The following is a 16,062-nucleotide window of genomic DNA, read 5'->3' as shown; positions in this document are numbered from 1 at the left end:
CATGAAGTCATCGGAATGAAATATTATTATTCCACAGAGAACAGACGTACAAGCTCGAACAAAAAACCGTAAAAAAAGTGTGTAAAATTTCAAAACCAAAACCAAAAAAATACGTTAGAAACTGACTGCAAACAATGCCACCTATTGCGCCATTCAAGAGTTACAAATCAACTTTAAAGTGCCCAGTTTTCTAAAAGGCGTAATCGTAGCCAAAAAACAAAAATTAATTCAAAAGGGTGTTGGGATTTTTACACAAGTTTCGTGGGCTAGCTTTTACGTCTGTTCTCTGTGTATTATTCTTAGTATTCATTGAGATTGAATTAATTACGAGCGTTAAAATCCCAGACAAAACAAAAAACAATCTACATTATTGAAAACACATTTTTCCATAGCCTGAGAATTAACTAATTTGGCATGACGAAGATTTTTGATGCGATAAATGCGTCTTTGATACTTTAGATAATCCTTCCGTTGTGTCAGGGAATGCGGTCGTTTTTTTTCCGCGGTCGCGTTTTTTGTCGTGATTCATCGAAATTTATTTGATCAAGTTTAGATAAGTTTTACAACAGTGCAGTGAATTCTTTTATCTCAATCGTGTTATAATCGGAATATTTATTTAATGTCGATATTCTTTGATGGTTCACGGCTATGACGGTCAACACTGGATTCCCACTTACATTCGTGTAGATTCGAGAAGAAAATGCGCGTGCCCCAAATGTGAAAGATAAAGAAATTTCGGTTGATTTGAATCCACGGATCCAGCTAAATTTTCTTTTGTGATAGTGATGAAAAGGGAAGAACTTTCAATTATTTTTCCAATGTTCACCGATTCGGGTTTTGTGACTGGAAGAAACTTGTTGAGGTAGACGAAAAAATACAAATTCCAGTACTGGAGAGGAGTGGTTTTTTCGGTGGCCTGCTTAGGTTTACAGAGTTACAAAGGCAAAGCGCAGAAAACAGAAGTTGAGAAATCAAGGTGGAATATGCTGGGTTTCTGCTGGGAGCTGGGTTTCAAAGAAAGTGTTTCGGTTCATATGATAGTAAAATAACATGATTTCCACAATGTGATGTGGTTTCTTAATATTTTGCATGTGCGATCACCGGATAAGAGAAAATACTATGAGAAATCGTGGTTTTTGGAATTATGGTTTCAAATCGGCGAAGAGTGTGTGCTGTCGATCTATTTGGTGAGATCCAACCTTTTTACGATTTTAATCTTTTGCATTGTATGATTTTTATATAGTTATTAAGCAATTGGTGGAATTGGTGAGCCCGATCTATGCCTACTTTATGTACAAGAAGATTGCAATATAATGTTTAAATTTCCAATATTTATAAGGCATGCGGTGCACATTTCCAAGATTTTTAACTTTTATGAAAGAAACCTTTCGAGCTCTAAACAGACCTCGAAAGGTTTCATGATGTACTAATATTTTCCGTTTCTCTTTTTTATTTTATTTTCAAGAGCGAGTAAAGGCGCTTTATCCTTGGTCGATGACCAGAAATGATTGTACACTGAAATCCTCAACAGTTCATCAATGAAAGTAAAAGTTTAGACTTAGGAATCTTTTTATTTATAATATTAAAAATCTTGAAAATTCTTTCAATCTAAGGTTTAGGATTTCTGTGTACAAAATAAATCATTTCCAGCCCTTCTAGGATGGTCAAATATAGTGATCGACAGAGTTTTTTCACATTACGCCTGGTTACTTCATCAAGGAGCATTTTTCTTAGCATGCTTCCAACGATACTGCCCATTTGAAACGTATGGTACTGGTGGTCCACGTTTCTTCCTGTTCCTGTGTTCCAGATGTCTCTGCGTTCTCTGCTCCATGGTAGGCCCAACCACTTTGTGTTTTTGATCATTTTAATATTTTTATGTTAAAATAATCAAAGACATGAACAAAGACAAGAAGAATAATAAGACAATTTTATTATTCTTTGGGACTCATAAGTTCTGGCTATGGAAGTACGATTAGTGATTAGTGATTAGTGATTAGTGATAAATGTGTCTTTGATACTTTAAATGCTGGTCGAATTCAATTTTGTTGTCGTTAAAATGTAACAAATCGTATATGAGAAGTTAAAAAAAAGGAGTCGCAAAATCGCAAAAAATAGAACTGCGCACTCATAACTGCGAAATTTGTGCGATCTGTCAAATCAGTATAAAATCTGACAGTTTTATACACGCTAACCGCTTTTCAGTTAAACTTTATACGGATAACTCCGACTGCAAAACATAGCACGAAATCCAATATTCAATGAATGATCGCTACCGTGTCGTTGAACTCTAAACTTATTTAAACAACTACAGGTTTTCATTTTTTTTTCATGAATTTGTCCGCTGGTTGACCCCATCGCAAACAGTTTTTTTTTATTATTCATTTTTCCGTGATTTTGACCGCTAATTGACCAAGCTCAAGGCAAACACAATTTTTTGTTTTATAAACAATAGATAATCCGATAATAATATTTGGTATACATGTTTGTTTGACAACTTTTTATTAAATCATCTTTCAATGTTTTCCGCTTGTTCATCCGATTTAATTTCAGTCGATAAATAATCCTTATGTAGAACAGTGCTCATTTTTTTCTTGAATACTGTATTTTTTTTTACAGTGGTACCCTACGGGAGCCCAAATCAGCTATCGCAGAAATAGAAAAAAAGAGTGGATCAGCAATATCCTAAAATTATGTAAACCACATGAGTTTTTCACATGTAGAAGTGATGCCATCTCTCGCGTTGATTCTTGAAGTTGCGAATCTAGGCCTACTTTTGATAAGCTCCTACGAAGGTGATATCAGAGGATGTTTTGTTCGCTGGTTCCCACGGTCGGGAGTAGACTATTCTCAGCAACGTAGACTGAAATCAACACTTATGTTATGAAATCGCTTGGTACTTCTTTGTACCTGAAAATAATCACATTTTCGTAGGTGATGGAAACAATTAATGAAACAAGAGCTATCAAAGAACGAAAGAACATAAGCCGTAAATATCATGAATTTTTCGAAAAAGATACAACGGCTCACCGGCAGGACTTGAACCTTCAATCTCCGCTTCAGTACAACGGCGCGTTAGCCAATTTCACCACGGTGAACATGATGAAACCGGCCAACACGAGCAATCGAGCTCTGCCGATCACCTGCTGGACCTTCTATCGAAAACACCATGTACATCCCGCATGTGATCTTTCCCGCTATTGATCTCTCTTGTTTCTCTAACCCCAGCCATCGACTCGGGATTTTAGCCGAGCGAGCACATGGTCGATTGCTTCGGGTTTGCCGCAACTTACGGTCAGATGAAGAAGCAATCAGTGCTGCTCAAGGTTCCGAGCAGACCAGTTATATTTACGGCTTAAGTTCTTTCGTTCTTTGATAGCTCATGTTTCTTTAATTCTTTCCATCACCTACGAAAACGTAGACTGATTTGTTGCTGAAGCTCAACTGAAGAGTAACTTTAACTAATTGCATCTCAATTTTGATTCGGGGACTTGTAGTAGGTAGGCAACGAGAGTACTGCGACGTTGGTTAACCTATTGACCCCAGTGCGACAAGAGCAAGAGGGAGAATATGATGAGTTTGGAAGTCCCTTTTCTTGGGAATTTCAATTGAAGTTTTTCATTCTTCTGGCCGCTGTGGAAACCCCAAGTTTTTGAATGTCGAGGAAAGTGAGAGTAGGCACAGAGAACAGACGTACAAGCTCGAACAAAAAATCTTCCAAAAAGTGTGTAAAATTTTAAATGCTGACATTCAAAAAACACGTTAGAAGTTGACTTGAAATAGTGCAATCTATTGTGCCGTTCAAAAGTTACAAATCAAATTTTCAGGTCGCCAGTTTTCGAAAAGGTCCAGCCAAAAGAAACAGAAAAATTGTTCAAAACTATCGTTGGAAATTTTACACAAGTTTCGTGGGCTAGCTTGTATGTCTGTTCTCTGTGGAGTAGGTACAATCATACAAAAGCAATAACATATTCTCCAGTTGTGCTTAACGCCCCGGGCTTGTTAGTTGCTCTTAGTTCCCTAGCAAAAAGAAATCAATTTAGGACCTGACTTCGAATTAACGGTAAGTTATTTTGTTTATTCTGCTTGGGACCGGTTGGACCCTTTATGCACACTGAGCGATGAGAATCTTTGTAGATCTGTTGATAAGCTTATTTTAATTTTAAAAAAACTATCGTAAAAGGTTATTTGTATTACAACTAAGAGATGGTCCTACCTTGCTTCAGCACATTCAACCAACTGGTGACGATCTTCTTGTGGTGCGCTCTTCGCTGCAAACACCAGGCCGACATCTGCTGGATCCCATCCTGGGTGTCTTTCAGGTCCCGAAGCTTCGTCTCGAAACCCGGCACATCGAACTCACCCACAATCTGGGTTAAACCTCCGGAGGGTCTGGCTGCGCCCTTCACCGCCGGAATTGTCTTGGTCTTGGACATATTATTTGCCTTCCTTTACTTGTAGCTAGTTGAACAGTTAATCCTCCTTTTAGTGGTTCAATAAAATCACACTCATCGTCCCTCGCATCCGAAAACGAAACCCCTTCCGGTCACATCACTCCCTGGATCACGATCGAATTGTTTGACGCTAGCATATAAACCTTTCTTCAAGGCCACCGCCACGGAAAAAGAAGAAACTCTGGGAGCGGGAAAAATTGCACAAATTGTCAACTTCCTGCCTCGGTCAGCAACCGGATACGAATTTGCTAGCGCAATCAGCTGGGAATCCGGTTCCACTATTTCGCACAATAGTTTCGTGACCTCCGGTACCGGAAATTATAATAAAATCAACTAAAAGCTGCAAACAAATGCGGCAACCATCCAAGAAACGCACTTTTTACTCTTCCTTGAAAAATGAAAACAAACACAACTCCGTGGGAAGGAGCTGCAAAAACATTCCAAAATCACTCGAATTTCAGCAACTTTCCGCACTTATTTCCTGCCCAGTACACTTTGCGCGAACCTTTTCACTCGGTAGCAAGTAATCCGCACTTTCTGGCTCTAGAATTAGCAAGAATTTCCGAAAAAATTGAAAAATTTTCTCCGACGGCTACAAACGCACCGTGTTTGAAAAGAGGTTGATTTTTATGCAGGGAGAGAGAGAGACACAACGCAAATGTCAAACTTCGACCGGTGTTTGCGCTATCCACCGCTAGAGTGCCAAAATTTGCCACCAGGGAAGCTAAAAAAAATTTCAAATTTTCAAACCACAGATAAATGGCTCAAGAATGTTAAAAAAAACATAAACAACTGAATCAAAACAAAAAAAAAGAATATTTGTAAATGCATCTAAAATTGTCCTTATGGCTCTTCAAGTGTTGATTTCAAACATCAAAATCAAGCAAAAAATTCAGCATTTGATAGTAGATCTCATCAAAATGTAACGAAAGGTAATAAAAAAATAACAAAATCACATTCAGAATTCTGAGTTAAGAATTCAGTTTCAGAACTCAGAATTCGGATTCAGAATTCAGATTAAGAAGTCAGATTCAAAATTCAGAATTCAGACACATAATTGAGATTCAGTATTCAGATTCAGAATTCTGATTCAGAATTCAGATTCAGTATTCAGAATTCAGATTCAGAATTCAAATTCAGATTCAGAATTCAGATTCAGAATTCAGATTCAGAATTCAGATTCAAAATTCAGATTCAGAATTAAGATTCAGAATTCAGATTCATAATTCAGATTCAGAATTCAGATTCAGAATTCAGAATTCAGATTCAGAATTCAGATTCAGAATTCAGATTAGGAATTTAGATTCAGAATTCAGAATTTAAAATTCAAAATTCAGAATTCAAATTCAGAATTCAGATTCAGAATTCAGATTCAGAATTCAGAATTCAGATTCAGAATTCTGATTCAGAATTCAGAATTCAGATTCAGAATTCTGATTCAGAATTCAGATTCAGAATTCAGATTCAGAATTCAGATTCAGAATTCAGATTCAGAATTCAGATTCAGAATTCAGATTCAGAATTCAGATTCAGAATTCGGATTCAGAATACAGATTCAGAATTCAGATTCAGAATTCAGATTCAGATGCCATTCTGTGATTCGGCCCAAAAGGTTTGTACCTGTGTATTTTCAGAAATTTTTATAAAAAAATCATGCCAACCACCGATAAATTGGATAATTTTACTTGAAAATAAGCAATCCACATTAACAATGTCATAAAATTTTCATGAATCAACTTCAGGAAGCTTATCCCAGTGGTATTCTACATTAAATTAAGAAAATCCATGAAATCTGTAAAATAACTGTTGAGAAGTTTGCTTAGGGCCCGAGGAAAACCACCCAACGTTCCGGTGAGGGATGTGCTGGCTATGCTTGACTTGGTCTACATGTTCGAAATGTACCTTTTCCTTAAAGCTATCGATCTTCGCCCATGATTCTTTTTATTTTCCATGTTCCTTTTTCTATCTTTCTTTTCCTCTAAAATAAAAGTGTTAAGCTAAGAAAGAAATTGTAAAAAAAACGAGTTTGGCTCCTTAAAACCTTAAGGTATAAGCCGTTTGAAAGAAAGAATTTACAAAAAAAAAGTTTGCTTAGAAATCTTTGAGATTATGTTTTGTTTGTGATTTTGATTTTTTTTTCAATATGCAAAAATGTAATGATATTATACGGAACTTCATTTTTTTTCGAAAATGCGGAATTCAAAAAGGATTTAAGTCTAAAAATTTCGTTTATATTACAAACGATTCTATGTCCCACGTTGAAGGATGATTATCTTAAAATATATTTTTCTCACTATAAGTTATCGCTGTGATTTAGCTCCATTAGACTTTCAAATTTAAGTAATGACCCAGACAGGAAAAATCGCCCGAAATCGGCCCGATTTTTGTCCGTTCATCTGCTCGATCGGTCCGAAATCGTATAAGAAATCGGGCCGAGTTTAGTAGAAAATCGCGCGAAAATGAAACACTTTTTCGGACGACGATAAATTTTTTCAACCAGTTCGAGCAGATTAAATGTCAAAACAAGCGGACTGTTTTCCAACCGAATCCAAACGATTTTCGAACCGTTTCTGGGCCGATTGCCTCAGTGTCCATCCGAAAAAAGGACCGATTTCGGACCGATACCGAACGATTTTTCGGACCGTTTCTGGGTCGATTGTCATAGCGTCCATACGAATAAAAGGGCCGATTTCGGACCGAAACCGAACGGATTTTCGGACCATTTTTGGGCCGATTGTCAAAAGTTTTGTTGTTGTTTTTTTTTTTCAAAATTTCAAATGAATTAAAAAAAAGAAAATCATTTCTATGTGAACATTTATTTAAATTTTTTAATTTTGCATTCAGTGATACAATGTTGTTTTGTTTTGTTTTTTTTTTTTTCGTTGACCAAAACCTAGCTTTTTATGTACGAATTCTATGAATGCCATCCTCACTTTACAAATGATCTCTTATCCTGCGACCGGAGTTGGATGCCTGTTGCTGTTGTTTGATAACGGAGTGAGGGACTTTGCTACTGGTTATCGGTGGTACGTTGGCTGCTTGTTGAGCCATTCCGACGAATGATGACAAATCCAACCTTAACGCGAAATACGAACGGAAGCAATATCAATATTTAAATATTCAAACTCGATTTCAATTTAAAAAAAACGCAAATGGCGGCTTCGACTTACCAATTTGATTAATTTATTCCGGCTTACGAACTATAAACTCCATGAAGTGACCCGTTGTTACCAGCTGATAGACTTTCCGCTCTTATCAGACAATAATATTACAAAGATCGATAAAGAAAACTCTAATTTGCCATTTATTTTCAGTTTCGAATTGCGAAGACACCAGACCGAATTGACAGTTTTCTCGTTGGTTCGTTTTCGTACAACAAACAAACACGCACCGGATTACTGTGATTGAAAACTGCCCGTGTTTGGTTTTTTTCATCGCAGCACTGCAAAAAATATCGTCTGTTTTCGAGCAATCGAGCAGGCGGATGAAAATCGAACCGAAAACGGATCGAATTCTAGCCGCTAGAATTCGAGTGCTGGCATCTCTGTTTTGCAATCGGCCCGATTGAGCAAACCTTCCTGACAGGGGAAGAACAAAAGAGCCTACTAAAGAACTAGAAAACTTCAAACCTTTTTACAAACAAAAAAAAGACCTTCAAAAATCAAAAAAAAAACAGGGAATCAAAAATCGAGTGGGGAATCGACATTGTTGACCAAGTTTGGTTGCGTGATAATGGACGACGAAATCCACGACAAGGCAAACTTCAGACAGCTTATTGGACAAGAGTATTATACAGCAATCGGAAAAGGAAAAGTGGCAGACATTCTCAAGCATATTAAACAATCATAGTTTGCCAAGAAATATCTCGTTTGGCAAGCTATCTGTAGCTGTGGCTTGAAAAGCGACATTTTCGTTGCAAAAGGGACCGTCAAACTGGAAGTTTACGTGAAAGAGTGTCATCAAAAGTGTTTGCTGGCATTTTTGAAGAAACATGACTTGTCTGTGCTGTTTTGACCCCATGAGCTTTACATAAGGTGCGGAGATATTTTGATGCTGTCACAAATACAACAGTATCTTCAGACTGGTGTGCGTGCAATGCGGTCTGATTCGCATCAATGACGTCATAAGAGTTGTTTGGGTTGCAATTGCGGAAGAGTTTTTGATTTAGATAACTTTTGTTTAATGAAAAAATGACCAAGTGCTGCATAAAATCCTGCAAAATTTCGCAGGTCGAAGCTAAGAAGCAAAAAAAAGCAGTGAGTTTTCATCAGCTACCGAAGGAACCCGCGGTACGCAAAAAATGGCTCGCGTTCTGTGGCCGTAAGGCCGATGACATAGTGAATGCGATGCGATGCGAACCGGCGAATGCGAATCAATGCGGTGAACCACATTTGGTAGAACTGTATGTGAATCGCATAAACCTGACATAGTGAAACCAATGCGAATTTGCGATCAGACGCGGCGAACCTGATTTGTGTTTGGTTCACCGCTTTCAATCGCTTTGAACACGCTAACAAAATTTTACACTGCCCCGCTATTCAATTGACATTTTTATTTTTTGATCAACTGTTGCGTTGGTTTTGTTTGGTCGAGTCGTGTTTGATTTTGAAATTTAAAAAATGGAGATCGATCAAACAGAAAATTTAATCAATTGCGTGTTTGCTAAAAGGCCCTTGTGGGACAAAACCACTAAGCTCCACCGGAACCGGATAGAAGTAGAGAAGCTGTGCGGAGAACGGTGGCTACTGAGCTAGGAGGAGACACAACATGTAAGTTTAAATATTGTTTTATATTTGTGCACATCAGAACTATAAATATATATAATTTTTTTTTCAATCACAGCTGATTCGGCGAAGAAAAAGTGGAAAAATCTCCGTGACACTTTTTCGAAGGAATTGCGGAAGATACCGGAATCAAGGTCAGGTGACGCTTCCAGGTTGAACTTCGAAGCGTATACCACCTGGCCTTATTTCGAGTCGATGGTGTTCCTTCGACATCAGCTGAAACCCCGAAAGTCCGGCGGGAACCTTTCAAGAGCTTCAGGAGAATCTAGTAATCCTGTTGACGGAGACGACGTGGAGTTTATGGAAGAAAGGTTGGACGAAAGTGTTCCATATCCGGAAGCTTCGGGATCTTCAAAACGGAACGAGGAAAGAATATCGACCAAGCGCGCACAGCAGCAGCTAGTCGATATTGAGGCTAGGAAGCTAGAGCTTCTGGAAAGAAAAGTGAACCGTAGGATGAATGCAGAAAATGAAGACGATGCGGATTTCTTCAAAAGTTTGCTTCCACATGTCCATCTCATGGAACCCGAAGACAAAATGGACTTCCGCATGGAGGTGCAAGCACTTGTGAAGAAATACGCATATGGTAAGAAAAAATCGCCACTCGTCCCGGTACCCCACACGGAACCGGAAAACCAAAACAAACGGAGTAGGACATCCCTTACCGACATCACACCGTTGGACCACTACCAAAACACTCCAGCAAGAGTCCATTCCGGAACCATTCATATGGAAGTGGAAGTTTTAAGTCAGCGCTCGTTTTCAGTCATCACTTCGCCAACAAGCTCGAGCGTAACTTCCAGGAAGTGATTTTTCGAATTTGTTTTTCTGTTAAATAAAAACTGGATTTAAAATGAAAGTACTACTTCTATTCCGAAATATTGGAAAATTAAAAGGAAATCGTTCTTGAATCAACTCTCCTACGAATACAGTATAAACCTCCCGAATAGGATTGTATCGTGAAAAAACCATGAAATCCATTTTCACAGATCGTAAATTATATGGTTTACACAATGATTATTATCGTCCTCGATACCGTGAATGTACATTGAAATTCATATTTTTCGACCATACATTTCATCGTTTTGACGAAAATAACCATGAAAAAGGGGTATTGTTATGCAGCGTGACCATGAAAAAAATGGCGATTTTCCATACATTGGGAAGCTCAAAAATATAAAGTTCATGGTTCTTTCAGCTTCCAGTTTTTCATGGTAAAACCATGAAAACCCGATAGTATTCAATGTTCACCCACTGAAATAAAAATCTGTGATCATGGTGGGATTTTTTTCTTCATTCTTTATGTCATCATTGTCAAAGATTTGTTGGATTAAAAAAACGAATGTACATATTTATTTATTAATGGCATTTATTTAACAAATCTCAACATTTTACTTACACACTTAACCACACGGTGATTATTCGGTGGACTGGAATGTCTTGCACACCAGCATCTCGTAGTCACTCCCGGAATCTATTGGCCACCGTGTCACGAGCCACTCGCAGTGTTGAGTTATTTTGCTAGAATATTCAAAAAAAAGTGTTAAAATGTTGACTTCTATTTACCTTTGATATTAACTCACCGTTTGCGCACATCTTCGAAGACCACGATTACAATTTTATTATAAAATATAAAACCACGAAAACCGACTGCCGGCCGATCTCGAAAATGATTGAAAAAAAAAAACACGTGCCGCGCGACAGTCAAAATATCAACCGTACACGAAAAACTTAAAGAGTGTAAATTCCTTATTTATTCACGCTTGGATGTTCTTTTTACCATGAAGTACATGGTCACATTAATATTGAATGGGAAATGAATGTGATACCATGGTTCTGTGCTATTCGGGCTTTACTTTGGTTGCCATGTGCACATATGCTTCAAATAATATTATAATTATTTAGTTTATATAAATATTCAACAGTAGGTACATTAAAATAAGCGTGCAGTAAAATTCAAAATAGTAAAATATCCGCTGGCAAAGCAACAATAACAAACAACAGTCAAAAATTCTCATCAGCTTGGTGCGACCGGTGCTACGATAATTATCGAGATAAACAGCGTAAGGAATTCATTAAAACATCCTCGAAAACTATAGTGCATCATCTGGCCGGTTAGCTCATCAATAAATTGTGCAGAGACAGGTGATACAAAAGGTAAAAATATTTCTTACATTTTGCTTCAATTAGCTTAGCAAAGTTTTATCAAAACACCAAGCGAAACGAATTCAAACTCGAATTTTACTTTTTTTTAAGGAAGTGCTTTGCACCAACAAGCATTGCATTGCAAGGATTGAAAAGCTGCCGCCAACAATTAACGACTAGAATATATTTCAATCCAGAAAATTATCAACGGCAGACCAACTATGACGAACAACAGCAGGTGCCGCAGTGAAGTTTTTTTCCACCACCATTCAAAACAACTCTTGGCAATTACGCGTAGCCAAAGCGCTGCTGTTACATGACCGCATGTTCCGGGGCTTCCTAAATACAAAGGAAACTGATGCAAGTGAGTATTGAAAGGATTATTTTTTGTTTTAAAGCTGCTCGTTTTGGGTGTCGATATGAAAAATATTGATTATAGAATTTTTCCCCGACAGCACGTAGACGGAGCAAATTCGTAGCTCTGTAAGTCCCTTAAACTAACCGGTCGCACATCAAGTTCCACATGCTGACGAATTCTTCAAAGGAGAGTTTATTCGCCCCAAGGAAGAAGCTGACAAGGGTGCGGATGAGGCGGATTGAAAATATGTTGGTAAGATTTAATGAAATCATTTAATCGAACAATGATTTTGATGCGTATACTTCAATTTAGGGTAAAACAGCGGCTTTCGGATGGTGATTTGTCTACGAGCCGAAAACAAACGGTCCTTGACAAATACCGAGCTAGAATGCCAGTCCTGGTGCTCTAAAACAGGCAATCAACAGGCCAATCATCACCAATAAACTAGTGATTAAATTAAACCACCACCAATATGGCTGTCTACTCAGCACCGACAAAAAAAACTAAGCAGACCTTCCACCATTTTTCTTTGATTCGTTCGAGTGTAGTGCACTAATGTGATCTGAAAAATATAACGTTTTTTAATAAATTATTACATTTTGGAATAAAACACATTGTTCCACTTGAAACAAGCATATAATAAAAATTTGGGATTGATTTGTAAAAAGAGGTCATCAGAAATTTGGCTAGTACACCTTATGGTCGCCTAACAACGTTATTACGCAATGAGTTGATTTGAAAATTTTCACATGGGGGTTTTGAGGGAAGGGTAATCGATTTCAGATATCAATATTCGTATAAAACGACAAAAAGGGGGTCATTCATATTAACTGTTAAATTTGTTTTTGCAATAATAACGTGACTTTGTATCGCATCGAGAGGAAAATAAAAAAAAGGGTTTTTTGGCACAAACAAATAGAACTCAATTAAGTTTATTTTCATTCACAAATTTTTAAAAATAATCACGCACGTAACAACCGGATCCTGTGGACATTCTGTAGGAGTTGTCATCTTGAATCGAACGGCTCGGAAGATGAATTGTCCTGCTGTTCTCTGCAAGCTCATCTAGCAACATGTCGATTCCTTCACGGTCAATGATGGTGTTATGGAGGATGCAAATTCCTTTTATAATGTCGTCCGCAAATTCCAGTGTCGTTTCAATAGGTTTCATAAGAATTCTCCACTTGGCTGTCATAATACCAAAGGCGCATTCGACGCATTTTCGAGCCCTGGACAAGCGTACGTTAAAATACTCCTTCGATTGATCAAGTTGTGCCCGAGGGTAAGGTCGAAGTACGTTTCTCATCCGAGATTCGGATCTGGAAGTGGTGCATCGGGAGGGATATTCAAAGTGCCGTTTTTCAAGTGATGGTAAAAGTCGGAGGCGCTGAATGTACCTCCGTCGCTTTGTTGTCCCCATCCTCCAACTTCCACCGCCAGGAACTTTTAATTGGCATCCGCAACAGCTTGCAGAACAGTAGAATGGAAGCCCTTGTAATTGTAAGCTAACGAACCTGTTCCACTCGGACATTTGATGCGGATGTGTTTCCCGTCGATGCAGCCAATGCAGTTTGGGAAATTCCATCTAGCCCAAAACTCGTCTGCAACACTTAAGAACATCTGTTGTGTAGGAACCGGCATATATATTGGTTGCAGTATTTTCCAAAGTGCTTGACATGTTTCCCGAACAATACTTGCAACTGTGGATCGTCCCATCCGGAAGGAGAACCCAAGGGTCTGAAACGATGATCCTGTAGCAAGATACCTGTAAAGGAAAAAAAAATTTTTGTTGCACAACATAAAAAAGAACTTAATCTTTGTAAATACCTTAGGGAGACAATCAGCCGTTCGCAAGGATGAATCGGATCATGGTTGAAGTTAGTCCAGCGCTTCAGCAATCTGCCTTTAATGGAATCCAACACCATGTCAAATGTTTCCATAGACATTCTGGTGTATGATCGGAACTTGTTCGGATATTTCCTCAACTCTGGATAGAGCCGATAAAATTCTCCATCTTTTTTTCGGTTCCGATTTATTGGATGAACAGCGAAATTTCTTTTGTTGTTCATAATGAAATTAATTGTTCCAGGAGAGGCAAAGTATTCCTCGTCAGACGAATCCATCTTAAAAACTGCAAGCAAAAAATCAACAAAGTAAGAAATATGAGCATGCAAATCATGAAGCGGATTTGCGATCAAAAGCGGTCACTATGTCATGGATCGCAATTCGCTTTGCAATTCGCTAATTCGCTTTTCCGTAACAATTCGCATCGCATCGCATCGTATTCACTATGTCATCGGCCTTAGGGCATCCGCAGCAATCGCGAGCAAAGTGAAAATGCTCACAAGTTTAATCACTTCCATATCGCACCGGGGGTTAGTATGAAGGTGAGCAAAATAGGGCCGTTGCCGTCAGGACCGACAAAATCACCAAATTTGCTCACTATAGAAAGGGGCGAGATCAAACATGCACTGAAAAAATTCTACCGTTTTAAGCAGAATTAAACAAACGAACGGAAAGCGGAAACTTTTTTTTATTGCGTAAAAACTAATTCCATGAAATATTTCCGAAAAGCCCTTCAAGTCCGACGATTGCTTTCTGAAAATTTTGATTGTGCCTTCCGTGTAGTAAATATTTTACTGACTTTCACAACCTTGAGTGAATAAGCTTCAAGGATTTTTCTCGGAGTAATAATAATCGAGACCAGTGCGCTGTGCAGGATTTTTGTATCCAACCGTATGGGTGGCATTCCATTACTGTCCCTACCAATTCGGCTTTCGAAACGAGGTCTCTCAATAAGTTTGCAACTAATGGGACCCAGTTTTTCGGAACAGCAACTATTTCAGTCAGCACGTTGGACAGAAAAAGAAGTTAAAGATTTAAGCAGAATTAAACAAACGACGTCGCAGCGTGTGTATGTTTGTTGATATTCATTTTAAGAAAAAATGTGTATGAGATTAAAATTGTGGATGGATTTTTTTTAAATAACCAGTTGAATTCGCAATTTCGTTACATTTTTTCGGGTTTATCCAAGAATTGAACGGGAAAGTGCAATTGCTGGTTCTGATGGTGAGTTATTTATTTTGTATTTTATATTGTTCAGGACTCTCTCACTCAATTTCAGATAAACAAACTCGAAGCATCGTATTTTATGACCAAAAATGATCATGTAACATAAGAAGAGCCGTTTGGTGGACGACTCCGAAAATTTACTCGGTCCGTATTAATTTAAGATTAAGATTTTCCTCAAAAGTTTTCTCAGTGCAATGCTAAATTTAAAAACAATTATCCCCCAGGCCCTTTTAAAACCTTGAGCGAACAATTTCGCGCGTAGGGTTGTGGTTGAGCAAAACATTTCTCGCGTAGGGCTGCCCCAGTCAATAAAAGTTCTACCTGACTTTTTCTAAACGTGTATTTATGACAGTGAAATGACAATTTAACTGTTAAAATTGCTAGTATTTGTGAGTTTTCAACCCTGCAATTAAAACCTGTCACACATACATCTACACTTAACATGGTTCATTCGTGTGCTATTCAAACAAGATGAACCATCCCTCTGATTGTTCATCTTGTTCATGTTTTTTCCTCCATGTGTGAGTGATCTTAGCATGGCTGCCCGTCGGCCATATTGCAAGACTCAAAAACAATCATGGCTGTGGCAGTGACTCCAGTGAAATATTTTTTTGCGACTTTAAGAAACTTTTAATTCGGGTGATATTGGAATTGGAAGATTTTTTTAATTAACCACATATGAGGCCCTCAGAGCCAAAGGGGTATATAAGTGACAAAATGACCGAACTTGAGTTAATGATGTCAAACGATTCTTCATATTTCAAACTATATTAGGTAATCTTTTCAGATTTTTCAAATTTTTTTCACATACTTTTAGGTTTGAAAGCAAAATACAAGTTTTCTTAAAATATATGGAAAATGGCCAAACACAACAACTTTGAAGAGTATTTCTCGAAATTAACTTTTATGCACTTATACCCCTTTGGCTCCAAGGGCCTCAAATATAATAATTGAAACATGTTATTATCATTCGTGTTGGGTTTTGTAAAGTTCTCCACCAAAATTACTAATTAATAAGTTAGATTACGTAAAATGTTTTCATAAAAAGCAGTTAATTTAATTAATAATTTCTACATTAATGCCGTTCTATTTCAGAAAAACTATATTACAGTATACTCATTATACATCATACAAAACTGTATACTGAATATACATTTAACAACCGATTTGATACATTAAGCTTTTCGAAATGCGCAGTTGAAGCTAACAAAAAAATCATTTCATTCTATCATTTGTAATTTATAAATTA

General features: G+C 37.7%; 2 protein-coding genes and 1 long non-coding RNA gene across 4 annotated transcripts in view; 1 reads left to right on the top strand and 2 right to left on the bottom strand.

The window, feature by feature from the left end:
- LOC129743639 (nuclear receptor coactivator 6) overlaps positions 1 to 5,068 on the bottom strand; it is a 34,704-nt gene extending 29,636 nt beyond the window's left edge. For both annotated transcript variants that reach the window (XM_055735716.1, XM_055735717.1), the window contains exon 1: positions 4,217 to 5,068. In XM_055735716.1, coding sequence (XP_055591691.1) covers positions 4,217 to 4,436 — 220 coding nt within the window. In that variant the 5' untranslated portion in view covers positions 4,437 to 5,068. The remainder of the gene's footprint in view (positions 1 to 4,216) is intronic.
- Positions 5,069 to 11,281: 6,213 nt separating this feature from the next.
- On the top strand, positions 11,282 to 11,956 carry LOC129749587 (uncharacterized). The gene is made up of 3 exons (XR_008738094.1): positions 11,282 to 11,395; positions 11,495 to 11,747; positions 11,839 to 11,956. It is a non-coding gene; the product is annotated as an uncharacterized LOC129749587 (long non-coding RNA).
- Positions 11,957 to 12,709: 753 nt separating this feature from the next.
- LOC129749586 (uncharacterized) lies at positions 12,710 to 13,864 on the bottom strand. Its single transcript, XM_055744609.1, has 2 exons — positions 13,569 to 13,864; positions 12,710 to 13,506 (listed from the first exon to the last, which is right to left on the bottom strand). The coding sequence occupies exons 1-2, from the start codon at positions 13,862 to 13,864 to the stop codon at positions 13,188 to 13,190; spliced, it is 615 nt and encodes a 204-aa protein (XP_055600584.1). The 3' UTR covers positions 12,710 to 13,187.
- Positions 13,865 to 16,062: the final 2,198 nt, after the last annotated feature.

This window comes from Uranotaenia lowii, chromosome 2 (genome assembly GCF_029784155.1).
Source record: "Uranotaenia lowii strain MFRU-FL chromosome 2, ASM2978415v1, whole genome shotgun sequence".
NCBI lineage: Eukaryota > Metazoa > Arthropoda > Insecta > Diptera > Culicidae > Uranotaenia > Uranotaenia lowii.
This window is presented reverse-complemented; position numbering and strand designations above follow the sequence as displayed.